The following is a 26,055-nucleotide window of genomic DNA, read 5'->3' on the forward strand; positions in this document are numbered from 1 at the left end:
TGAATCCACATATTGATTTAATGTCTGCATGACTACTGTTTCTAATTAAAATCAACTTATTTTTTTTTAAACTTTTGTATTTATGGACAAAACATTGTAACTAACCCCCCCTGATTTTAGCTGATTCCACCTTTAGCTCAAATTTTACAAAGGCTAAAATATACAAGGTGTAGTTTTGGGCGGGGTGCTGGGTGATGTATGGGTTTAGGGGCAGGGCAGGAGGGAGAGCTGATTGGCTGAGCAGTGGAGCTCTGCATCCAAACCCTACTCAGTATTTAATCCCTATCATGTATTATATAAACAGCACCAGGCAGTAGTAAAATGTAATGAACTCTAATTAAATGTAATTAGCTGTAAATAAACTGTAATTAGCTGTAATTAGCTGCAGGTTTTGCAGAACATATTGAAGAACACTCACTCAGTGTCTTGAATCCACACATTGGTTGAATGTATGCAGATCTACTAAATGTTTCTACTTAGAATCAAACATTTAAATCTTAAAAACTTTTGTCTTCATGGATAAAAAAGTGTAACTACCCCCCCTGAATTTAACTGACTACACCTTTAGCTCAAATTTCAAATTTAAAAAATGCTATAAAATACAAGGAGCCGTTTGGGAGTGGTACTGGGTGATGTATGGGTTTAGAGGTGGAGCAGAAGGGAGAGCTGATTGGCTGAGCACTATCTCTGATAGTGGTGACAGACAGAGTTTTAAGAGTAAGAAATCAATATTTGTTGGAATAACCCTGGTTGGTTTTTAACCACAGTTTCTAGGCATCATGTTCTCCTCCACCAGTCTTACACACTGCTTTTGGATAACTTTATGCTGCTTTACTCCTGGTGCAAAAAATCAAGCAGTTCAGTTTGGTGGTTTGATGGTTTGTGATCATCCATCTTCCTCTTGATTATATTCCAGAGGTTTTCAATTTGTTAAAATTAAAAAAGCTCAGCATTTTTTAGAGCTCTCTTATCCATAATTTTAAGTGTATTTTGGAAATATACTGTATGTATCTATTGTTCAGAGTTCTGTTTTGCCGTTTCAAGATTTAACTAAGAGCACAGAAGCAGTTTAATATGAGAAGCGTCTATTGATTAGGAATATATAATCAGCAGTGAGTTTGGTATGGAAATGAAGCTGTACTGAGGTCAGTAAGAACTAATTTACTAGATTTCTGTCTAAATCTAGTGAAGCAGGAGGAGAACAGTGCGGTAATTAGCCGGCCTGACTCTGCTGATACTGTAAATATACTGTAGGGAAAGAGCTGAGAGTACGAGATAAGATCACACAAGAGAAATGCTAATAAACCATCAGTCTGCCCCTGGTGACATCCAATCATCTTTGTCTCAGCACTCTCCCACCTGCTCCGCCCCTAAACCCATACATCACACATCATCCAGCACCTCCTTTTGTAGACAAGATTGGACTCTCCAGAAAAAGCCTCAAGCAAAAGGCATGAATACATTTTTCGCAAATAATCATGGGGGGTGAAAAATCATGTTTTGGGTGTAACGTTAAATAATAAACCAATCAGAGTGGCAGGTGTCATTCCCTTTAAGAGTTTGGTTGATGCTGTGAAGGAGCTCCAGCAGCTCATTTACGGGAACAGCAATGTTATTTTATTTACTATTCTGTTTATTGTTGATGTAACAGCTAAGATATGATTGGATGGCTGACTGTTGACTGTTGTCAGGGTTTTAATCAGTCAGTGGAGCTCCTGTATTTCCCACTGCTAAGATCAAGATAGAAACAAACCAGAAATGTACCTGAACACACCTCACTTCATAACCAGAACACCACGCCCATCAGTGTAGATATATTCCTAAAATCTAACACTTTTCTAACAGTGCGGGCTCAAGGCGTGAAACTAGACTGTTGACGGGGTGTAAGGTAGCAATGAACATCATGACTCCCCTAGAGAAAAAAGTAGATTTAGGAAACTAAGCATTATTATGCTATAGTGCACTAAAGTGTTCTTGTCACCACATTATTATTAATCAGTTATTTAAAGAGTGCTAAAATGGAACAACTGTTTTTGTACTTATTTTACTATAATTATAGTATAAAAACGTATAAAAGTCTTACTTAAATTGCCAAGTGCTAAATGTACTTAACTGTACTAAAATGGAACTGTTTTAAATATACTTTAGTACAATTTAAACATATAACCTCATGTATGTAACCCCATATTTTAAATATGCTTACAGTAAAATTATAATACATTTAATTATTAGAGTATTACAACTGTATCACTATTTATTTTACACCAGGTATATTAGAGTATATGTACTAAGAATTGATGTTAAATATATGTGATCTATATTTACATTTGAGCACAAATGTGCAAATACGCTTCTTGTTATTGTCTTTTGTAAGTAGCACACTTCTAGTATACTTCGTTCCGTATAAATATATATTTTAATATATAATATATAACTACAATTTTTAGCGTGTTACAAATTTACTTTACACTTTTTAAATTAGTAGTAGTAATTTAATTTATTTTCTAAAAAAAAAGTTACATGATACATTGTACTTTAAGTACTTTAAGTGAACTACTGTAACAGCTGTTTTTAACACACTTTGCTAAAAATGTACAAAAGTATATTTGGAAATAAGAATAAGTATTTTAGAAGTATACTGAATTACATTACACTAAAAGTTCAACATCTACTTCATTGTAGTCTATTTTTTTTAAATACACTATATTGTACTTTTTAAAAAGTATGATCAAAGTTTACATTCAAACATTAGATGAAAGCATAATTTTAATGTACTTTAATTTGATTTAATTTTAAATAAGTACGTAAATCTGTCAAAGACATTTCTCTATATGTTTTAAGTACAGTTAAGTATATGTATTTGTGCAGGATGTCTCAGGAGCTTTCAGAGTTCGGACTTTCTGTAGTAACATCATGTCCTGATTATATAACACATTTATGACATCATGCAGAAAGTGGGGGTATTAGTGCTGATTTTGGATGTCTTGGATATGATTACATCACTGACCTTAACACTTCTGAGTGCGTGTGTTGGATTAAATGGGGGCTTGTTTTTTTGTTCTGGTAAAACAACAAAAAAGAAGTAAAAGCCTTTTTTTGCAGGTTTTTGATGGATGTGGAGAATTTGTGCATTTTAAAATTAAATCTCTTCCTCTCTAATAAAATCATTGTTCATCATGTTTTTGTTGTTTTTATCAAAGAAGAATACACTGAATCTCTAGATCTAATAATACATATATTTAACTATTCAAAACATGTACTGGTTAAACTCAAGTAGCTTTTGGTCATTTTTTGCAAGGTTTCTAATCTGAATATTGTTACAAAACTCATGTTAGATTTAAAAATCATGTTTAAAATCAAGTGCACTAATTCCTTTCATTTTTTTCTCAAGAAAATCAGTCTTTATTTTAAAGAAATGGTGCAATGACTGCATGTTCAAATTATTGATATTTATGACAAAAAAAAAACAAAAATCACTCCTGTTACTGTTACTTTTTGTGTTTTGAGTAACAGAACTGAAAGTAACAGGAATGAGTTTTTAGCATAGAATTAGCAAAAACATGATAATTAGCTAAATGGTGGCTATGCTAATAGCATGAGGACACATATATAATATATAAACAAATAACCCTATCGAGATACTCTGGTATTACTTATCATGAACTCTGGAAATACTAAATATTGATGAACTAAAACACAAAAAAAAGATCCAAAATTTCTTTCTTCGCATTTTACACTAAATGTTAATCTTACCTGAAGCTACTGTAAACATTTGGTGCAGGTAATTAGCTGATAAAAAGGGAAATATATCTAATATTGTTCATAAAATAATATTTAGTATTGTTTACTCAGTAATGTGCTTAATAATGTATCAGTTTCATTTTTTATTTTTTTATTGTAACTTCTCTAAAGAAAAAAAAGCTTCTTCTTCCAACTGAAAAAAAAACACATTTTTACTCTGAAGTTTGTTCTAAAATGTGCATAACTATAACTTTTAAAGTTTTGTTAAACGTCCAAAACACATCAAAACACAAATCTGGCATCAATTTTCCTTAATATTTCAGTATTTTAAACGTGTTTTTGAAGCAAAGTGAATTAAAAGAACCGTAAAACAGAATAAAACAGACAAAATCATGCGTTGGGTGTTTAAAAGTTGTTTTAATAATTTGCATTTGAGACATTTGTTTAGACAAAAATAAAATAAAGTAAATGATGTAAAATCAGACCAATTGTTGGTTTTAAACGAGACCAATTAATGTGTGTTGCGACCCTTCAAATTAAAGACGAAAACGGTAAAACTGGAAACACTCTTCATACAAAAATAGAACAAAATATAGGTTTTATCTCTGAATGTTTAACTACTCTCTATTTTATCAATTATCTGACCGAGTGTATCAAACTAGTTCTGCTCTTCTGTAGATAAAAGAAACAATAAAGAAGATCAAAGCAAATAAAAGCATGATGCTGATAAAGAAGAAAAGCCTGCAGATTCTTTTTTTATATGTATAAAATAATAAAATGTCCAAGAAATGAAATGAAATTAAAACGTTAAAACTGTGTTGTGTAATATAGAGACATTCCCCAGGAACAGCTCTGAATGCATATTTAAGCATCAATTAAAAACTAAAAGCTAAAATCTGTATTAAAATATCCATTAAAAAAGAAATCCTTCACTATTAAACAGCATTATATGAAATTAGAATTTATTTTGTGCAGCATTACACCGACTAAAAACTAAAAATAACCCTTTTTTATAGCTACAGGAAAATTAACTGCTGTTCTGAAATAAAATAAACATTAAATGATGAGATGAACCCCTGAGTGGACGTGTTCTGCGATGCTACAGGTGAATCTGATGTTCTGGATCCGAACAGGTAACAGAGAGCAGGTTCCTGTGGAGGATGAGGAGGATGAAGGTAAAAAAAAAGTCCCCTTTTAGAAGGGTTGAGAGCTTGAGTCCTTATTTAGGGAGGAGATATAGGCTTCATAGATCATATTAAGGAAAGATGCATCATTCTGTAACACAAACACACAAACAATGGATTAAAATGAGCATCAATTAAGCAATTAAACATCAATTAATCAATTAAGTCATTTAAAAATTATTATTAAAAACCTCTGGAATATAATCAAGAGGAAGATGGATGATCACAAACCATCAAACCACCAAACTGAACTGCTTGAATTTTTACACCAGGAGTAAAGCAGCATAAAGTTATCCAAAAGCAGTGTGTAAGACTGGTGGAGGAGGAGATGATGCCAAGACGCATGAAAAAAAAAAACTGTGATTAAAAACCAACCAGGAATATTCCACCAAATATTGATTATTTCTGAACTCTTAAAACTACTTTATGAATATGAACTTGTTTTCTCAGCATTATTATCTGTATATCTTATCAGTAATTTTTCTGTAAATAAATGCTCTAAATGAGAATATTTTTATTTGGAATTTGGGAGAAATGTTGTCTGTAGTTTATAGAATAAAAGTAGTGAGCCGCAGATACCGAAGTGATAGGGCACAATAATGTTTACAGTATTTTTTGCACTATAAAGCACATTTAAAATACTTTAATTGTCCCAAAAATCATCAGTGCTTCTTATTATCCGGTGCAAATTATGTATGAATTCTAAAATAGGGCTAAATTTGTGTAATCTGATCAGGGCATAAAACAAATATGTGCGTTTTCTGAGAATACATTTATATTTGTAAATCATTTATAAACACACATATGAAAAAACATAGTAGTTTTAGTACACTGTAATTTTTTCTTCTATTTTTTGCCATTTAAGCTCTTCAGATTCAGTCAGTAGTGTAATAGATATTCCTAATATTACAGGTAGAGCTGGACAATAATAAATTGGGACGATATTGTGCTGCTCATTTTATTACAGAGTGTAAAAACAAATCCTAATGGGGCAAATACCTGGTTTATTCACAGATTTACTGTAAAAAACACAGATTTAACCTTAAAAACACCACAAATCATTAACATTAGCCAGTTGGTCAACTACATAATTGACTCGATTAAAATACTATTAATTGTTTTGCTCTTCAGTGAGTTTTTTCTACTGTTTTACTCTCTTATTTTCTCCAAGGTCTTACTTAAGTGTTTATAAAATCCCGGTCTTAGGGGTGTAGTACTTAATTAGCACACCTGAATCAGCTCGTTAACTAATTAACAAGCCCCTTGTGTGCTGACTCAGGTAAATATGTACAGCGCTTAGCGTACCAATCATAAAAAATTACAGACTGTAGGCAAACATGAATATAATAATAATAATAATAATAATAATACTAGGGGTGAAACGATTACTCGAGTAATTTGAGTTACTTGATAAAAAAAAATTGACTAATTTCCAGTGTTTTAAGTAATCGTTTAATTAATTTAAAATCTTAGAGCGCTGTATTTCCGAGACTTTTATTTTGACACAGCGCGCCCAGGAAGAAGGAGGAGGAGGTTGTATTTGAGGAGAGGGGGAAGCGGTGAGGAAAAACAGTGATTTTATAAGAAAAAAAAGCATTTTAGGTTCGAACTGTGACGTGTATTTATACATTTTAACGTTGCAGCCTTTCAGCCGACAACACCAGGTAAATATAACTTATAATAAATCAATGAGATTAACATTAATGTACCTTAATAACAGAACGACGGCTGTATTAAAACAGAGACAAGTTCTCCATTTAATACAGGCTTTATATAATCAGTAAACTCAGCACTGTGGAGTTCAGAATATAAACATGTTAAATACATGTTAAAGTTATCTGAGCTAAAGTTACTCTGGCTGGAAACTAAACATATGAACTTACTGTATTATCATTAGTCTTAGTGATGTAATTAGACCAAGTAGTCCAGTGTAAAAAAACAAAATATACTTTATAATATAATATAAATACTTTATAAATAAATTAATAATATATCAGGTCCCCAAGAAGTAGATCTGGCAACGCCTCTGCTGTTGAGAAGGTAAGATGCAGAACATAAATCCAATATTTATGCCTTTTTTTAATCAATTAATTTATATATATATACAAAAAAAAAAAAAACAAATTTGAAAGTAATGTAATTAAATGTATTTTTTACTTGTGGTATTTATTTCTTTATTGTTTTTTTTTTATTTTAACTTATTTATACAAGGAAACCAATTGGTCATTCATTATTAAGCGAAATGTCTTGTTTTCTCTTGTGTATTTAAAATTGCAAATTAAAAAAAAAAAAAAAATCCAATTACTCGATTAATCGAATCGATTTTTCAGTAGAATACTCGATTACAAAAATAATAATAAGCCCTAAATAATCATTAAAATTAGAGAGAGAGAGAGAGAGCTTCCACAACTTAAAAGGAGACATGGAGAAAGAAGTGGCAGAATTTTTTTAATGAATAATAATGTTGAAGAAAAGAAGAGTGAAAGAGGAAGGAAGATGAATGGAAGACCAGATGGAGAAAAAATATGAAGAACCAAAATAAGGAAAGCAGCATGAGAGAGAGAGAAGAATAGAAAGAGGAGAAGAATAATGAGACGTGCAAGAGAAGTGCAAAGGAAAGAGAGAAATAATGAGTTGAAGAAAAAGGTATGAAAGCTGAAAAAGCAACAAGAGAAGCTGGAGAGAGATGAGGTGGATGGATGGATGGGAAAAGAGAAAGAGAGGGAAGAGAAGCTGAGAGATGAAAAAGCAAAAAAAGAGAAATTATTTGAGAAAGATGAGGAAGAGCATGTGAGAGAGAGAGAGAGAGAGAGAGAGAGTTGGAGACTGACCTTGATGAGGGTGAGCAGTGTGGTCTGTAGTTGAGTTCTGCTCAGAACCCGAGGCTCCTCTGGCTCCGCCCGAACCCCTTTAGACTGGGAGAAGACGCTGGGCGACAGCAGCAGGGTGGGGGCGACCGTGGCGGGGATACGCTGTGGAGAGCAGACCTGAGAGGAAGAGAACGTCTGAGTGTGAATCTGCCTTTTACACAAACTTTACTGCCTCAAAAATAAAGCAATATATAATACAGGGGATCTGAAGCACCGTGCAGCTTGATTTAGAGCATGTCAGTGTGTCTTTGCTGTCGTAACAGCGGGAAAAGTACAAAAGTACAGCTTGCGCATCTCGAAACATGCAAAAGTCATGCACTAATTCTCTTAATTAGTCATGCATGTGTTTATATATATATATATACACAAGCCAAAAGTTTGGACACACCTTACACTTTATTTTCATGACAATTTTACATTGTAGATTCTCACTGAAGCATCAAAACTATGAATGAACACATGTGGAGTTTTATGTACTTAATAAAAAATGAGCTGAACCTCCACAGTCACCGGACCTGAACCCAATCCAGATGGTTTGGGGTGAGCTGGAGCACAGAGTGAAGAAGACAAAGGAGCAACAAGTGCTAATAAACACCTCTGGGAACTCCTTCATTCCTTCAAGACTGTTGGAAAACTTTTTTTTATTTCAGGTGGCCACCTCTTAAATTAAGCTCATTGAGAGAATGATGCCAAGAGTGTGTAAAGCAGTAATCAGAGCAAATGGGTGCTTTTATTTTGAATAAACTAGATTTTTTTTTTTTTAGTTATTTCACCTTTTTTTTTGTTAAGTACATAAAACTCCACATGTGTTCATTCATAGTTTTGATGCTTCAGTGAGAATCTACAATGTAAATTGGGTACCACTTTAAGATAAGACTACCTTTATAAAGGGTTTATAAATGGTTTACAATTAGTTTATTAATGGTTACTAATTAGGTTGTAAATGCCTTAAAAATCATTAATAATAAGTTATAACACATACGTAGAAAGGGCAACAATATAGACGGCTGTGGTTTCACTATTTAAGCAAACAACAGGTCATTATTGCCCTTTCAATGTATGTGTTATAACTTAAATTATAACTATAAATTATTAATGATTTTTAAGGCATTTACAACCTAATTAGTAGCCTGTACTGTATACAAACTTTTTTTTTTGTTTTAAACTGGGTTTACTGCTTTTAATCCAGACATATATTGAATATAATTAATAAAATGCTCCTACCGCTGCAGGTTCAGTGGTGTTGTGGCTGGTAGGCGGGTGGTGCTGTAGAGGAGGCTTGTGGAAGCTGGGGGCGAGAGCCGGGCGGAGGTGCTCCTGACCGGCGTTCTGCTCCTGCTGAACCAGCTGCAGCTTCTGGAGCAGCTCGTGGGGGGACACCACCCCCAGACCTACGTTAGAGGTGGAGCTTCCTGCAGGTGGAGGAGCAGCGGGAGGAACCAGGCCTTTGGAGGCGCTGTAGAACAGGAGCTGGGCTAAGGATGGAGCCGGAGCTCTGGGATGGAGCTGGTGGATGTCTCCGAACGCCAGCGGCGGCTCTCCCGGAGCGGGAAGCCCCGGGAGGAGCGGCGGGAGGCGGGTGGAGGCGTAGGGCGCTGTGCTGGGGTTTGGGGGGTTCTGGAAGAGTCTCTGGATGGGGTCCGGTCGGCTCTGTGGGGGTCCGTTCTCACACAGTCGGTTCTCAGGAGACTCGGAGACGGGCTGAAGAGGAACCACGGCTCCTCGGGGAGCGCTCATCAGCTTCTGAATCGCCGGGCAGGGCTGGTTCTGGTTCTGGTTAGCGTTAGCCGGCACAGCGGCGCCACCTGCTGCTGGAGACGGGTCTGTGTAAGACAGGGAGCGCACCACAGACGGCCGGACTGTAGACGGTTTGGTCGGACCGGAGCTGAGCTGTGGAGAAACAGAGCTGGATCTGACCTGACCTCCAAACAGAGCCGCTACTGAGAGATGCTTCGATTCTGTTTCTTCATTCTGAGAGAAATAAATAGAGAAAAAGGTGAAAAAAAAGTCAAAATCAAACAAATTTCATTATTATTAGACAATGATAACACACCAGGAGTGAACACAACACAATGCATAGACGAAATGTTTATAATAAATAGCCCTGTGTGAAAAAAGTAAAACCTAATAACTGGCCAGCCACTTCTTTTGTGACCTTCTGGATGAGGTGTCCATGCCCTTTTGGAGTAATTTCGGTTCCCAAAACTAAATTAACTAAATAACATTTAGACCTAATATACTGTAAGATGCATACAACACTAAGGCTTTAAATTAAGGTTTTGATTAGTATTGAGTTCACTTTGTGACACAAAATTACACAATATATGAAGAAATCAGACTTCCTTTTTTTAGAAAAACAGCTGGAGAATGTACTGTAAACAATAGACCTTAAAAAAAGATATGCCAACAAATTTAACACAAATAAAACTAAATCTTTCAAATAGTTCAATAAACACTATAAATGGACCTAAAATAAAAAAAAATCAGAGTGCATTAAATTATTCTTTAAGCTCCAGTAGAAATATATTTAAATGGAGCTCTATAGTTACTTCATCATATACAGAGTTTTAGGGAGTTTTCTCTCTTGTGATGAATAAATGATTCTGTACTCAGGAACTATAAGAAGTTTTCTCAGAGCTGTGAATCGATTGCACAATTTAATTCCTCTTATTTCAGTCACTGAAGTGCGTTAGCTTGTTTTGCTAACTGGCTACAACTAGCTGTATCTGCTTCCATGGCGGAGCTGTTCTACACAGAGCAGCACAGCGCCTCTAGTGGTGTGGAGGTATGTGAAAAATGCATACGGGTTTAAACTTCCCCTCTGGTATATCGTCCAGCACTAACAGATAGATGGATGGATGGATGGATGGATGGACACAGACAGAAACAGACAGACAGACAGGTGTACCTGTTGTGTTTGGGTGTGTCTCCCGTACTCCTGTACTCCGGTCTGCTGCTGTCGCTCTCTCGGTTTCAGAGGGATGGGTTTGATCAGGTTCGGGTTGTCGTAGATTATCCCTCCACTTCCTATTTCCTTCGGTTCTGATGTAAACTTTCCCTGATACACACACACACACACACACACAGTAATTCATGTACAGTATTTTTAACACAAGCAGCACTTTAAAGTCATTATATTTAAAGTTAAATTATTTCGCTCTATGTTGTTTTATTGTGCTGTGTTATTTTTTTCATACAAACAAGTATAAATACACATCATTGCATTAATTCTATCTAAAACAGAGGCAAATAGGTAAATGTACAGCAGTGAAACTGTGCTTCTTTGCTTTACAAGGTTGTAGCAGAAAAAAGGGGGGAAAATGAAGCTTTTAGGACGAGTTAAATGAGTAATATTCTAATAAAAAATATCAAGAACTAACAGTGTGGCAGAAAAATTAACTGTTGATGGGGATAAAAGCCGTGAGTCTCTGGTAAATAATTCACAGTATTGATATTGTATTGTATGTAAACTCACCAGAAGCATGATGGGAAATAATCTCAGAGAGATTGTAAATAGTGATCCTGTGAGATCCCCAGTCTTTATAAAATCTTAGTCTGTGAGTAAAAGGTCTTTAGATGTGAGAAGGGGTCAGATTTTAATCTATTAAATCTATTAAAGTCTTTTTAGAGTCAAGTAGAGTATATACAGCATTATAATTGTTTTTTTATATAAATTGTAAATTGTCATTGGGAAAACTGCCTATATTATTATCATTATTACAATGGTGCCCTCTAGTGGTGCCAAACAACTTAATGTGTGTGTGTGTGTGTTACCTTGTCGTACTCGTTGCGTGCTTTAGTCAGCATCTGCAGAATGTCGACTCCTTTCCCCTCTTTAGTTTCCAGCCGTTGAGGAGAAACCCAACCGCACTGAATCTGAGTGTGCAGCTGCTGCTCCTGCCTGGTCAGACTGAACACACACACACACACACACACACACACAAACACACACAGCAAAATTATATATAATACAATAATAATAAAATAATAACAATAATAATAATAATAAAATAATAATAAAATAATAACAATAATAATATTATTAATAATAATAATAATACTAATAATAATAATAGTATCCTAAGCTCTACTTCTAATGGTTGCTCTGCTTTGCGAATTGCTAGTGCTTTATGTCTTGTATTGCTTTTTGTTTTTAATTTCCATTACTTGAATATTATTTTAATTATAATGTCTTATCATTGTCTTTTAACATTGTTCTCTGTTATGTCTTAAATGTATTTCTTAAATTTCAATTTCATTCATTTTAATTCTTTTAGAAACACATTTTTCTAGCTGTAACAGCAATTTTACTCTAATTCATTTTGTTATTTTTTCTTCTTTTCTATATATTGTTTTAATCTAGTTGAATCTTCATTATGTATGCTTTATTTATGCTTTATTCTTATTCTTATTTTATATTTATTTCCATTTAATTGTTATTCTCTTACATGTTTATTTTGACTCTCTGTGTATTTTCTCGTTTGTAAAGCACTTTGAATGACCGTTGTGTATGAAAGGTGCTGTATAAACACCCCTTTCCTTATGGTCCAGTCACTCCAGTCATACAGTCTAATATACTAGCCAAAGAAATATCATATTTCAGTAGAAGATGCCTCATTAATCTTATTTTAAAGACATGTACAGTTTGAGAACTTTGTAAATCTATATGAAAATGTCATTCCTTATCTGCACACCTTTACAAACTGTAAATTAGAGTAATAGATCAACAGTTTTGCATCAGAGAGAACACTAGCTGCTTCTAAAGGGAAAATACTCATATAATACTTGTATTAAAAAGTACTTTTAGACTAACTGTTTGTTCTGTGGTTCAGACGTGGTTATTGGAGGAATACAGAGGAGCTCCAAGGCTAACAAAAGAGAATAAAATCTATAAGAAGAGTGGAGAATGTAATTTATGTTGCTTTTATATATAATTAGGTACCACTTTAAAATATGGTTAGTAATTGGTTTATAAAGGAGTTTATTAATGGTCATTAATTCGGCTATGAACCATTAACAAGCAGATACAACACCAAATGATCTTACTTATTGTCTTTTCCATCAGTCATCATTAACATTTCTGTAAATAACTTTATTCATTTAGCTATAATAACATATTAAAGGACTGAACTGACTTTCTATTGTATTTTTTTATTACATGTTAAAAACGTTATTGTCACTGTTGTTCTTTCTATTTATGTGCTTATCAATTATTTTTTTAAGTATTTAAAACGTTACAAACATTAATTAAATTCTTTCTAAACTATTTATAAACCCTTTATGAAGGAGCTTTATTTTAAAGTGGAACCTATAACTGTTAGTTGTGTGTTTTGTTTAAAAGTGTGTGTGTGTGTGTGTGTACAGTGTGTGTGTGATGGTTATAGGATGTTTATAGGTGGTGGGGGGTTTATCTCTGGGGGGGTCAGATGGTCTCTGTGGTACTCTGTGATTATATACAGGATTTCTGCTGCAGTTTAATGAGTGGTGCCTGATTTAGGCCTCTGTTGGTATTTTAGTTTATTTTTTTATTTTTCCACTGAAATAAAATCTATAATTAGATTTTCCAGTGGTGGTGATAATGGTACGATGTTCGGGTTTCAGTCGGTTCATGAGAACAGCTTTTCTGCTGCTGATTATCTCTATAAAAATAATTCTATTGTTTAGTTTTTTGGTAAACTTTGTTGCTGGTTTCACTGCAATCTGAATAAGTGAGGATGGTGGATGGATCGAACTGAATGATTTCAGGTGGAATAAACTCTATACATGTTCTAATATAAAAAGTTATATCAAGAATTGCTATTATTATTACCAAACAGGATAAACGAAAGAATTAATTATTATACAAAAAAGTATAGTGGTATGAAAAATAATACTATAAAATCTAGCAAATAAATTAAATTTCCTGAAATAATTAATAGTTTTTCTTATTTCCACTGCATTAGAATCATAAGTGTAATATTTAAAATTTAAAATTAAGCTTTTTATTTCATAAACCATCTTAAAACTATAAAAAAAAAACATGATTAAAAGTGGTCCAAATCACTTAAATCATTAAATTAGCAAAAATAAAAAAATAAAAATGTGCTGTTACTTTGCCTCAATATCTCTAGTATTACCATTTTACCAGTGTTTTTGCAGTGGGCGGGGCCAAGTTACTGTTTTATTGGTTTATAAACTTATTTATTGGCTGGTTCATGATCTATTCATTTAAAATTTAAAACATTTAAAAATAAAGAAAATACATGATGTCCACTCTAATGGATGTACAGGGTCTGAAAGGGTTAATATTAAATAAAATAAAAAGGCAAAACACTAATTAAATATAATTAAATATAAAGGAGACATAAGATTGTGCATCACTTTAAATGGTGCTGTTTTTAGCAAAAACTAATACCAAAAACTGAAGTTGTTATATAAGAAATAAAAATCTAAATCGTATATTTGAAGAATATTGAGATAATTATTTGTCTTTTTATAATATCGCCCAGTCCTTACTACAGTCACGGACAAAAAAACAGGACAATAGGTACAGTTTTAAAACCCTGTGCTGTAGATTTTACAAGTTTCCCCCGTACCACTGTTAAATTGCTTTATTTAAACAGTTTTAAATAAACACCGCTCTGCTAAAAGCTCTTAAAGAAACAGACAATTTATGGTGATTTTAGTACAGCGGCACAGTGATAAAAATGAAATAATAATAAAGAATTGACCACAGTTGTAACCCAATCTATTTTAGTTTCACTAAACTAAATCAGGACGTCTCTAAAAACAGTAATTTTATTTATTAGAAACACTTACCTTTTCATCAGTTCAGCGATGCGCTGGCAGTCCTCCTTATCATAGAACCAGATCCCATAGATGGACACTGTAGGAAGAGATATCATACAACATTTTAAGCAATGATTTGAGTAAATAGGTAAATTAGAAATAAAGAAAATATCAATATTTTGATATCTTAAATCTTATGATACAATACTAGTGATAGGGGCATAGAGTTACCCATACAAAGAAATCACAATTTTTACACCATTAACAAACTCAAAGTAGCCTAAAAATTAATTCTTAGGAATGAGTTTCAGTAACCATTAAACCAAACTGAACTGCTTGAATTTTTACACCAGGAGTAAAGCAGCATAAAGTTATCCAAAAGCAGTGTGTAAGACTGGTGGAGGAGAACATGATGCCAAGATGCATGAAATTAAAACTGTGATTAAAAACCACCAGGATTATTCCACCAAATATTGATTTCTGACTCTTAAAACTTTATGAATATGAACTTTTTTTCTTTGCATTTATGACAATATTTTTATTTGGAATTTGGGAGAAATGTTGTCTGTAGTTTATAGAATAAAACAACAATGGTCTTTTTTTTCTCAAACATAAACCTATAAATAGCAAAATCAGAGAAACTGATTCAGAAACTTGCAAGAAATGCAAAGAAAACAAGTTCATATTCATAAAGTTTTAAGTGTTCAGAAATCAATATTTGGTGGAATATTCCTGGTGGTTTTTAATCAGTTTATTTCATGCATCTTGGCATAATGTTCTCCTCCACCAGTCTTACACACTGCTTTTGGATAACTTTATGCTGCTTTACTCCTGGTGCAAAAAATCAAGCAGTTCAGTTTGGTGGTTTGATGGTTTGTGATCATCCATCTTCCTCTTGATTATATTCCAGAGGTTTTTTAATTTGGTAAAATCAAAGAAACTCATAGTTTTTAAGTTACAACAAGTAAATGGCTCCCATTGGATGGAATGGCTCAATAGCAATATTAGCTTGGGTGCTGTTGGTTGGCTGCTGTCGGTTGGGTGCTGTCGGCTGGGTGCTGTCGGCTGGGTGCTGTCGGCTGGGTGCTGTCGGCTGGGTGCTGTCGGCTGGGTGCTGGTGGTTGGGGTGCTGGTGGTTGGGGTGCTGGTGGTTGGGGTGCTGGTGGTTGGGGTGCTGGTGGTTGGGAGCTGTTGGTTGGGTGCTGTTGGGTTGTTTGGGTGCTGTTGGGTTGGTTGGGTGCTGTTGGGTTGGTTGGGTGCTGTTGGGTTGGTTGGGTGCTGTTGGGTTGGTTGGGTGCTGTTGGGTTGTTTGGGTGCTGTTGTTTGGGTGCTGTTGGGTTGGTTGGGTGCTGTTGGGTTAGTTGGGTGCTGTTGGTTGGGTGCTGTTGGTTGGGTGCTGTTGGTTGGGTGCTGTTGGTTGGGTGCTGTTGGTTGGGTGCAGTGTTTCAGGAACACATGCTGTGGTCCTGACAGTTTGAGAAGGACCACTTCCCCTCACCTCCACTAATCTACAGCCCGAGCGAGATACCAGAACCCAAATTGGGACGGAGGAGATAACAGAGATAACTCCACCGCTCCGCCTGTTAAGTGGGGGGAGGTGGAGGAAAAAAGAAAGATGTAAAAAAGAAAGAACAAACTCTTCACTGCTGCAGCGTCTCCACCACTCTCCGAGAGCTCTGCTGAGCTTTAAGTAGAGTCACTGCCTGGGTCAGCGCTTGGGAACGAACCCAAACAAACGACTGATCCCTGGGAAAGAGGGAATATTATTCACATAGCTGGGTGAGAGAGAGAGAACGAGGGAAGAGCCAGAGAGAGAGAGAGAGAGCAACAGAGAGAGAGAGAGACTCACTGTAGGACAAGGTGCCATAAAAAGCGAAGTTGGTGGAGTGCAAGAGGACAAAGAGGAGGAGGCGTACGAAAGTACGTACGGAAGCACTATTAGAGTTCTTCTTCTTCTTTTTTCTTTATCTTTATCTTCTTCTTCACGTGGAAAAACAACATCAGCAGCAGCAGCAACTACATCTCTTCTCGAACTCCATCTCCATGAAACGAGTGCAGAACGAGGGAAAGAAGAAGCCAGACACAACTTAAGACCCCAGGAAACACATGGGCGCATTTTTCTCGAAAATCTCGCCGCGTCTTCTTCGCCGCTTCTTTTCTCCATCGCTCGAGCTTCAGCAGCTTTAAGGACGTACGTATCTGAGGGATAACTGAGGGATAACTGAGGGATAACTGAGGAACAATGCTACGCAGGCTTTTCCAGAGGAAGCTGAAGCACCAGCGCTTGCAGGAGGAGCCAGAGGTGCGCTTCAAAGGGAAACTCATCTCCGAGAAAGAGCTGGGATATACCTACGTAAAGCCAGGAGGTAAGAAACCGAACTCGAGACGCCTGCCTGCACTCAGGCATTATTAACCCGAGCGATGGTGTTTGTATTAAGAGCAGAGGACATTCTCCAGCTCTGCATTTCTGGCGTGACTGTGTAGGTGATGGATGAGCCGTTTGCTACCGAAGTTGAACGGCAGCCCAACAACAGTAGAGAATCCAAGATATCCTGCTGTGTAAAGCGTGCAAAAAGTTTCAGGGGTGGGCGATACGTCCCTAAAATTACGATATTCACAATATTTTATTGTATTTTCGCAATAATGAAACGAAACTTCTGACTTTTGTTATAAATCTGAAAAAAACTCTTGTATTGTTTAAATATCTCTATTGATATTTATGACAGAAAACCCCTCCTGTTACTGAAACTCACTCCTGTTACTTTTTATATTTTGAATAACAACAGGACTGAGTTTTTTTAGCATAGAATTAGCAAAAACATGAAAAACAGCTAAATATCGGCTATGCTAACAGCATGAGGACACTGCTACCAAAGTTGAAGATATCCTGCTGTGTAAAGCGTGCAAAAAGTTTCAGGGATGAGTGATACTAAAATAACGATATTCGCGATAACGAAACAAAACATGGTGATATGACAAAACACTGAATTAAAAAAATATTTTACTATTGTATGTGATATGAAATGGCACACCCTTAACTGAGATATTTAAAAATAAAAAATAATAATAATTATAAGAATGAAATAAAGAAATCAGTATAATGGTGATATTGTATATCCATTCTAAAAATCACCAATCAGCTAAATATTAAAATATATATATATACATATCATGTATCTTCATTCAGCTAAAAAATATTGATACATATATACATATATAATTTTTTTTGCTGAATTGCGATATACAATATTTATATATCAATATTTTTTAGTTGAATGAAGAGTTTTTACAATACAGCTGAAAAAAAATTAGATAAATAAATATCGTATATGACCATTTAGCTAAAAAAAAAAAAATCAAAATATATATATGGTATATCACCAGTCAGCTAAAATTAGTTTTGAGCCATATCATCAAGCCCTAGATAAAATACAGTTTTACTGACTGTTTCCTGTGATCATTTTACAAATATTCACCTATAAAACAGCTTTTTCTCAATGACATCACCTTTTCTCACAGTGAGCTCCACCTACCCGCCGTACTTTACAGTGTGTGTGTGTGTGTGTGTGTGTGTGTGTGTGACTCAGAGCAGGGTTTTGTTATCTTATCGGAGCTCTGTGATTGGGTGAGCTAATGCTGGCAGTGTTCTCTCAGCTCTGCCGCTCACATTCCTCCACACCATAAAAGGAGCTGTGGCTCCGGGTTCCTCTCCCTCAGCCCTGTCCCACTGCCAGCTCTCCCTCTCCCCCAGCACCTCCATCACCTACACCACCTCCACCTACCATCATACAGCACCTCCATCACCTACACCACCTCCACCCACCACCTACATCACCTCCACCCACCACCATACATCTCCTCCACCCATCATCATATATCTCCTCCACCCACGTCATACATCTCCTCCACCCATCATCATACATCTCTTCCATCTCCTCCACCCACCATCATACATCTCCTCCACCCATCATCATACATCTCCTCCATCACCTACACCACCTCCACCTACCATCATACAGCACCTCCATCACCTACACCACCTCCACCTACCACCATACAGCACCTCCATCACCTACACCACCTCCACCCACCACCTACATCACCTCCACCCACCACCATACATCTCCTCCACCCATCATCATACATCTCCTCCATCACCTACACCACCTCCACCTACCATCATACAGCACCTCCATCACCTACACCACCTCCACCTACCACCATACAGCACCTCCATCACCTCCACCACCTCCACCCACCACCTACATCACCTCCACCACCTCCACCCACCACCTACATCACCTCCACCCACCACCATACATCTCCTCCACCCATCATCATATATCTCCTCCACCCACGTCATACATCTCCTCCACCCATCATCATACATCTCTTCCATCTCCTCCACCCACCATCATACATCTCCTCCACCCATCATCATACATCTCCTCCATCACCTACACCACCTCCACCTACCATCATACAGCACCTCCATCACCTACACCACCTCCACCTACCACCATACAGCACCTCCATCACCTACACCTCCTCCACCCACCACCTACATCACCTCCACCCACCACCATACATCTCCTCCACCCATCATCATATATCTCTTCCATCTCCTCCACCCACGTCATACATCTCCTCCACCCATCATCATACATCTCTTCCATCTCCTCCACCCACCATCATACATCTCCTCCACCCATCATCATACATCTCCTCCATCTCCTCCACCCACCATCATACATCTCCTCCATCACCTCCACCCACCATCATACATCTCCTCCATCACCTCCACCCACCATCACACATCTCCTCCACCCATCATCATACATCTCCTCCATCTCCTCCACCCACCATCATACATCTCCTCCATCACCTCCACCCACCATCATACATCTCCTCCATCACCTCCACCCACCATCACACATCTCCTCCACCCACCATCATACATCTCCTCCATCACCTCCACCCACCATCATACATCTCCTCCATCACCTCCACCCACCATCATACATCTCCTCCATCACCTCCACCCACCATCACACATCTCCTCCACCCACCATCATACATCTCCTCCATCACCTCCACTCACCATCATACATCTCCTCCACCCATCATCATACATCTCCTCCACCCATCATCATATATCTCCTCCACCCACGTCATACATCTCCTCCACCATCATACATCTCCTCCATCCACCATCATACATCTCCTCCACCCATCCTCATACATCTCCTCCATCACCTCCACCCACCATCACACATCTCCTCCACCCATCATCATACATCTCCTCCACCCACCATCATACATCTCCTCCATCACCTCCACCCACCATCATACATCTCCTCCACCCACCATCATACAGCTCCTCCATCACCATCATACATCTCCTCCATCACCTCCACCCACCATCACACATCTCCTCCACCCACCATCATACATCTCCTCCATCACCTCCACTCACCATCATACATCTCCTCCACCCATCATCATACATCTCCTCCACCCATCATCATATATCTCCTCCACCCACGTCATACATCTCCTCCACCATCATCATACATCTCCTCCATCCACCATCATACATCTCCTCCACCCATCATCATACATCTCCTCCATCTCCTCCACCCACCATCATACATCTCCTCCATCACCTCCACCCACCATCATACATCTCCTCCATCTCCTCCACCCACCATCATACATCTCCTCCATCTCCTCCACCCACCATCATACATCTCCTCCATCACCTCCACCCACCATCATACATCTCCTCCATCACCTCCACCCACCATCATACATCTCCTCCACCCACCACCATACATCTCCTACATCTCCTCCACACACCATCATACATCTTCTCAACCCATCATCATATATCTCCTCCACCCACCATCATACATCTCATACTCATCTCCTCCATCACCTCCAAACACCATCATACATCTCCTACATCTCCTCCACCCACCATCATACATCTTCTCAACCCATCATCATCTACCTTCCCTTTACTACACACTCATTCCCAGAGCACATCCATCTCCTATATCTCCTCCACCCACCATCATACATCTCCATCACCTCCACCTCCTCCATCCACCACCATACCTCCCCTTCATCTTCTCCGCCTCCTCCACCCACAATCATACATCTACTCCATCACCTCCACCTCCTCCACCCACCATCATACATCTACTCCATCTCCTACACACCATCATCTACCTTCCCTTAACTACACACTCACCCCCAGAGCACATAAATCTCCTCCATCACCTCCACCCACCATCATACATCTCCTACATCTCCTCCACAGAGTGACCAGAACCTCTCTACTCTGAGGGACATTTTACATCCTACCAATAAAATGGGTGTTCTAGAAGATGATAGGCAGATGACAGGAAGAGGACAGGAAGAGGACAGGAAGATGATTCTGAAATACTCACAGCGAGCGTTCCTGTAGAGCAGAAACGGGTCCTGAAGCTGGAAGTCCAGGTCTTTGGTGATTGGTTCAGTCAGGTTCTCCATACTGAGGCGGTTCATGATGGTAAAGCCATGCTTCGGAGACGCGAGTCTAAAACACAGAGAATGAAACGACTGTAATGTTAACTGATGCGGGTAGGGCCTGGCAATGTGGGGAGAAAAAAAAAATAATAATAATATTGATATTCTTTAAATATATGATTCTCAGATTTTTAGTTCTTATGTAGCTAACAATTTGTTTCATTAAGCTTTATTAATTTTATTAAATCTACTGAGACTCACTCTGGAGCCTCTATATGTAAAAATCTACAATTTATTTTATTATCATACTTTAAAATCACTTTAAACACCAAAAACGATGGTTAAGCGATCTAAAGTGCTGCCACAATTATCGGGAGATCGCTGGTTCGAATCCCGGTCATGCAGCTTGCCATCAGCTGCCGGAGCCCTGAGAGAGTAGATGTTTGCATTGATGGCGCTCTTAGGGTGATGTTGATCAGCACGAGGCTGCGTCTGTGAGCTGATGTATCAGAACCAAATTCATCAAATGAATTTGATTAACCTCTCAGCCCTGGAGAGGACTCTGCATAGTGCTCCAAAGATCCCATCATCAATATGAGTAAGAACTTTAGGAGAAATGTAATAAATTACAGAAATAAATGTTGAAACATTGCAGAAACATGTGGAAACGATGCCACAGCTAATTCATGCCGTAATTAAAGCTAAAAGTTTCCATATTTTCCTCTCTGATCTGCTCTAAGCTGCTGTGAGAGAACTTTGTTTCTGTCAGTACATTGTTTTTCTGCATGGAAGCATCACCCAATCACAGAGGCATTCAGAGAACAGGAAGACGATTTGTTTAACTGCACTTCAGCAGCCACTGTACTGCAGACATGTTTAATAACAGCGCTGAAACAGATGAGGAGTTCGGCTCCAGGAGCTGCTGCACATACCTGTCGCACTATTCACTACCGCCATCTTTCACACCTCATAAATCACACCATGAATCCAGTGCACTTTTCACTTTCTCCACTATTTAACTCTTATCTCTCTCTATAGTGATCATGTTTATTACCTCGTATACACAAACAACGTCCCCTCAATTTCAGTCTTCTCCTGAAAAACAGAACAAAATAAGAGTCAGTTAATTTCAGTCTGTCTTATTGGGGTGGGCGATACGGCCCTAAAATAATATCACGATATTTCATGGTATTTTTATACAATATAACGATACTCTTGGCGATCATGACAAAACAATGAATTGTAAAAAAAATCTAAGAATACACTACTGCAACAAAATTCAAATTTAAATAAAATTTTATTATTGCATACGATACGGCACACGCCTAACTGAGATAAATACAAAAAAAAGAGAATAATTTTATCAGATTTGTAACAGAAGTAAATGATCCACAATATCATGATACTACTACTACTAATAATAATAATAATGCTCCTAAATATCTCCGTATATACAGGATTAAAGTAAAATAAATGATACTGGACAGATATAATCTGTCTCTAGTAGATATATAATTGGAAATGAGAACAGTGTGAATTTTTCTTTTGATAAAAAAAGTAGATAATTAGGGGTGGGTGATATTGCGCCATATTACAGGGTATAATATCTATCGTTCACCATATTAAAAAATGTTGGCGATATTATTGCATACAATACGATATGCATTTAAAACAAGCAGTAAATCAGTGAGAAAGCTAAGCTAGCTTTCTATCTAATTCTATTTTTATTTAAAGCTCACCTTCCGTCGTTTTTTCTTTCATTTTAAAATGTCTAGTTGTGGTCTCTAGTATGAATGAATGACATGTGAGCCGTTTTTGTAAAAAAAAAAGTGCTCAGGTGTCTCTGTATAGCTCTTTTTTAATGGACTGTTTTAGGGGTGTGTCCAAAATGACCGGATTCCAGCTTTGCTCATGAATATTCATACATGCAAACAGCATGCAAATATCTCTCCTCTGATTGGCTAGGAGCACTGCGACGCCCCTCCGCCGCTCTGCCGCTCACTGCCTCCCACCTCCTAACTGATGAGCGGTGATGTTGCGTCGCTTCAGCTCCGCCTCTGGGAGTTTCTCGAGCCAAGGTGGGCTGGTCTGTGAGTTTCTGCCTACGTAGGCAGAAAGATAATTCAAAATTCACCCGTTTTTCGGAGGGGGGGAGGGGGGATTTCTTTGCTTAGCTCCTGCAGACAATGGGGGCTGCAAAACAGTTTAATGTGCAGGTGTACACATTCAACTCGGAGAGACCTACTGTATTCCACAAAAAAACAAGAAAAATTGGATTTTCGCGGAAGGTGAGCTTTAATATTAATTTTATATTTTAAGACAAAGATGTGAAAAGTATCTCCATTCATACTCTGTAGGTAGAAGTATAAATACTAGAATTTAATAAAATACTTCTGTAAAAGTTAAAGAAGAATCAACTCAAGCTTTTTACTCTTTTAGTAAAAGTGTTTAAAAAGTACTGGATTTAAAACTACTTAAAGTATAAAAGTAAAAGTAATATCCTATATTGCACTAGGCCCCAACCCCCTCCCTAAAACACATTTTACTAAAAGCTATAATAACTATAATGTCAAAATATTAAAATGTTAATGTTGATAATGTATATATATTTTTTGCATTAGGCTCTTCCCTGCTATGCAGTTGCTAAGGTGTTGCTAAGTGGTTGCTGAGGTGTTCCTGGTGGTTTGCTAGGTGTATGCTAAGGTGTTGCAATGTTATTCATGCTGGTTGCTAAGTGGTTGCTAGGGTGTTACTATGTATGGTATCTGTGGTGGTTGCAATGGTGTTGCTAAGTGGTTGCTTAGATGTTGCAAAGCGGTTACTAGGTGTGTGCTAAGGTGTTGCAATGTTATTCGTGCTGGTTGCTAAGTGGTTGCTATGGTGTTTCTAAGTGGTAGCTAGGTGGTTGCTAAGGTGTTGCTACAGTATCTGTGGTGGTTGCTATGTTGTTGCTAAGCGGTTGCTAGGTGTATGCTAAGGTGTTGCGATGGTCTCCAAGCTGGTTGCTAAATGGTTGCTATGGTGTTGCTGTAGACTCACCCACTCGTTAGTCTCGTTATTAAAGGTGTAGAGGGCGACCTGACTCGCCACATCCACGATATTATTAATATAGGGGTCCTGTCTCTGCAGAGCCGCCAGACTGATGTCCAGACCCTTGGTGGTGAGACAGGTAACCCCACCAAATGAGCTCATGGCTGTTCAGAGCTGTCTCACTCTCTCAGCCCAAAGGGAAATTCAGAGCTGTCTAACTATCTCAGTCCAGAGGGAAATTCAGAGCTGTCTCACACTCTCAGTCCAGAGGGAAATTTAGAGCTGTCTCACTCTCTTAGTGCAGAGGGAAATTCAGAACTGTCTCACTCTCTCATACCAGGGGGTTCCAGAGCTGTCTCACTCTCTCAGTCCAGGGGGAAATTCAGAGCTGCCTCACTCTCTTAGTTCAGCGGTATTCAGAGCTGTCTAACTTTCTCAGAGCTGTCTCACACTCTCAGTTTAAAGGGGAAATTAAGATCTGTCAAACTCTGTCAGTCCAGCGGGGTTCAGAGCTGTCTCACGCTCTCAGTGCAGAAGTAAAATCATACCTGTCTCACTTTCTCAGTCCCGCAGCATTCAGAGCTGTCTCACTTTCTCAGAGCTGTCTCACAATCTAGGTCCTAAAAGGAAATTTAGACCTATCTCAATATCTCAGTCCAGCGGCGTTCAAAGCTGTCTCACTCTTCCCTCAGTCCAGCAGTAGGGGGTTCAGAATTGTCTCACTCTCTCAGTTCAGACACGCTCAGAGCTGTCTCACTTTTTCAGACCAGTTTCATTCTCTCCATCCAGCGGGAAATTCAGAGCTGTCTCACTCTCTCCTCAGTCCAGCGGCGTTTAGAACTGTTTCTCTTTCTCCTCCGTCCAGTTGTAGAGGGTTCAGAGCTGTCTCTCTCTCTCAGTCTGTAGCGGTGGAGGGTTCAGAGCTGTCTCACTCTTACCTTAGTCCAGCGGTAGGGGGTTCAGAGCTGTCTCACGCTCTCAGTCTGTAGCGTTAGGGTGAAGTGTTGTGTTGGTCGCAGTTTCGTTAATAAAACTACAGGAATAAAAGTCCGGCTGTTTTCCGGAGCGGCTCCTCAGATAAACACAGTATTACATACAGCAGAAATAAGAACTGGAGTTATTTACTCCGGTTTAAAAGCGCTTTAATCCGGTTTATTTCATCCAGCAACATCTCGCTGTAACTTCTCCTCTTCTTCTCCTGAACTGAAGCGGCGGATCTGTGGAGACCCGCGGAGCACAGCGCCCCCACCCGGCCGAGAACAGCACCGCCCGCCGCTCACAGTGAGGAGAGTGAGTGAGTGAGTGTGTGCGTGTGTGTGTGTGTGTGTGTGTGTGTGTGTTTAAAGACACCAGTCTTCTCATTCAGCTTTTTTTACATTTATAAATATGTTAAAACAAAAAAACATATATATATATTTTCATGCAGTAAACATAGAAATCAAATAATAATTTATTTATTGATGAATTAAGTTTATTTTACTGCTTAGGAATTATTTGTAAAACAAAATTCATATAAAATATGTGTAGAATGAACATACAATGTTTTTATTGTTTTGCTGCAGTAGACATTACAAATCCAAATAATATTATATTAATTAATATATAAAGTTTATTTATTGATCATTTTAAATGCATTGCAGACAGAAAAAAACATTCATATATATATATATATATATATATATATATATATATATATATATATATATATATATATATATATATATATCACTGGAAATAATTCAGGTTTGAATAGGTTAGTTAAATAATGATAATAATGATAATCCACTCTAACTAGCTCATATTATCTACTGAACCACTAAGCGAATAAAATGAATAACCTTTCAGCAAACAAAGGTGTAGCTGATTGTGATGAGTGTTTACATGATGGTTAGCTTTTGTCAGAAAATTAGAATATTATATAAGACTAATTGGTACTTTTGGCAGTGTGT

At 37.6% G+C, this 26,055-nt stretch overlaps 2 protein-coding genes and 1 long non-coding RNA gene across 7 annotated transcripts in view; 1 reads left to right on the forward strand and 2 right to left on the reverse strand.

The window, feature by feature from the left end:
• Positions 1-4,138: 4,138 nt before the first annotated feature.
• Positions 4,139-25,331, reverse strand: dcp1b (decapping mRNA 1B). The gene is made up of 9 exons (XM_049473066.1): positions 24,116-25,331; positions 22,131-22,171; positions 21,019-21,146; positions 14,594-14,660; positions 11,570-11,705; positions 10,704-10,853; positions 9,020-9,766; positions 7,757-7,912; positions 4,139-5,016 (listed from the first exon to the last, which is right to left on the reverse strand). Exons 1-9 carry the CDS (start codon positions 24,266-24,268, stop codon positions 4,936-4,938), a joined length of 1,659 nt encoding a protein of 552 aa, XP_049329023.1. The 5' UTR covers positions 24,269-25,331; the 3' UTR covers positions 4,139-4,935.
• The window catches only part of cacna1c (calcium channel, voltage-dependent, L type, alpha 1C subunit), a 326,406-nt gene continuing 317,087 nt past the window's right edge, over positions 16,737-26,055 (forward strand). For both annotated transcript variants that reach the window (XM_049473023.1, XM_049473030.1), the window contains exon 1: positions 16,737-16,929. In XM_049473023.1, coding sequence (XP_049328980.1) covers positions 16,806-16,929 — 124 coding nt within the window. In that variant the 5' untranslated portion in view covers positions 16,737-16,805. The remainder of the gene's footprint in view (positions 16,930-26,055) is intronic.
• Positions 16,872-21,003, reverse strand: LOC125789961 (uncharacterized). 4 transcript variants are annotated; one of them, XR_007429974.1, is made up of 6 exons: positions 19,975-21,003; positions 19,449-19,567; positions 19,118-19,361; positions 18,844-19,076; positions 18,627-18,771; positions 16,872-18,585 (listed from the first exon to the last, which is right to left on the reverse strand). It is a non-coding gene; the product is annotated as an uncharacterized LOC125789961 (long non-coding RNA). The 4 variants fall into 4 exon arrangements; XR_007429975.1 differs by having other exon boundaries at positions 19,118-19,654; positions 20,326-21,002; XR_007429962.1 differs by having other exon boundaries at positions 19,118-19,567; positions 19,975-21,002.

The sequence above is a fragment of the Astyanax mexicanus genome, chromosome 2, assembly GCF_023375975.1.
Source record: "Astyanax mexicanus isolate ESR-SI-001 chromosome 2, AstMex3_surface, whole genome shotgun sequence".
NCBI classification, from domain to species: Eukaryota; Metazoa; Chordata; class Actinopteri; order Characiformes; family Acestrorhamphidae; genus Astyanax; species Astyanax mexicanus.

Excerpts from the sequence above, each read along its gene's own strand:
- dcp1b (XM_049473066.1), bottom strand. The coding sequence starts at position 24,268 with ATGAGCTCATTTGGTGGGGTTACCTGTCTCACCACCAAGGGTCTGGAC. Across the intron at positions 11,706-14,593 it reads ATCGCTGAACTGATGAAAAG|TCTGACCAGGCAGGAGCAGC; the intron begins GTAAGTGTTTCT and ends GTGTGTGTTCAG. Across the intron at positions 7,913-9,019 it reads ACACCACTGAACCTGCAGCG|GTCTGCTCTCCACAGCGTAT; the intron begins GTAGGAGCATTT and ends TCTTCCTCTCAG.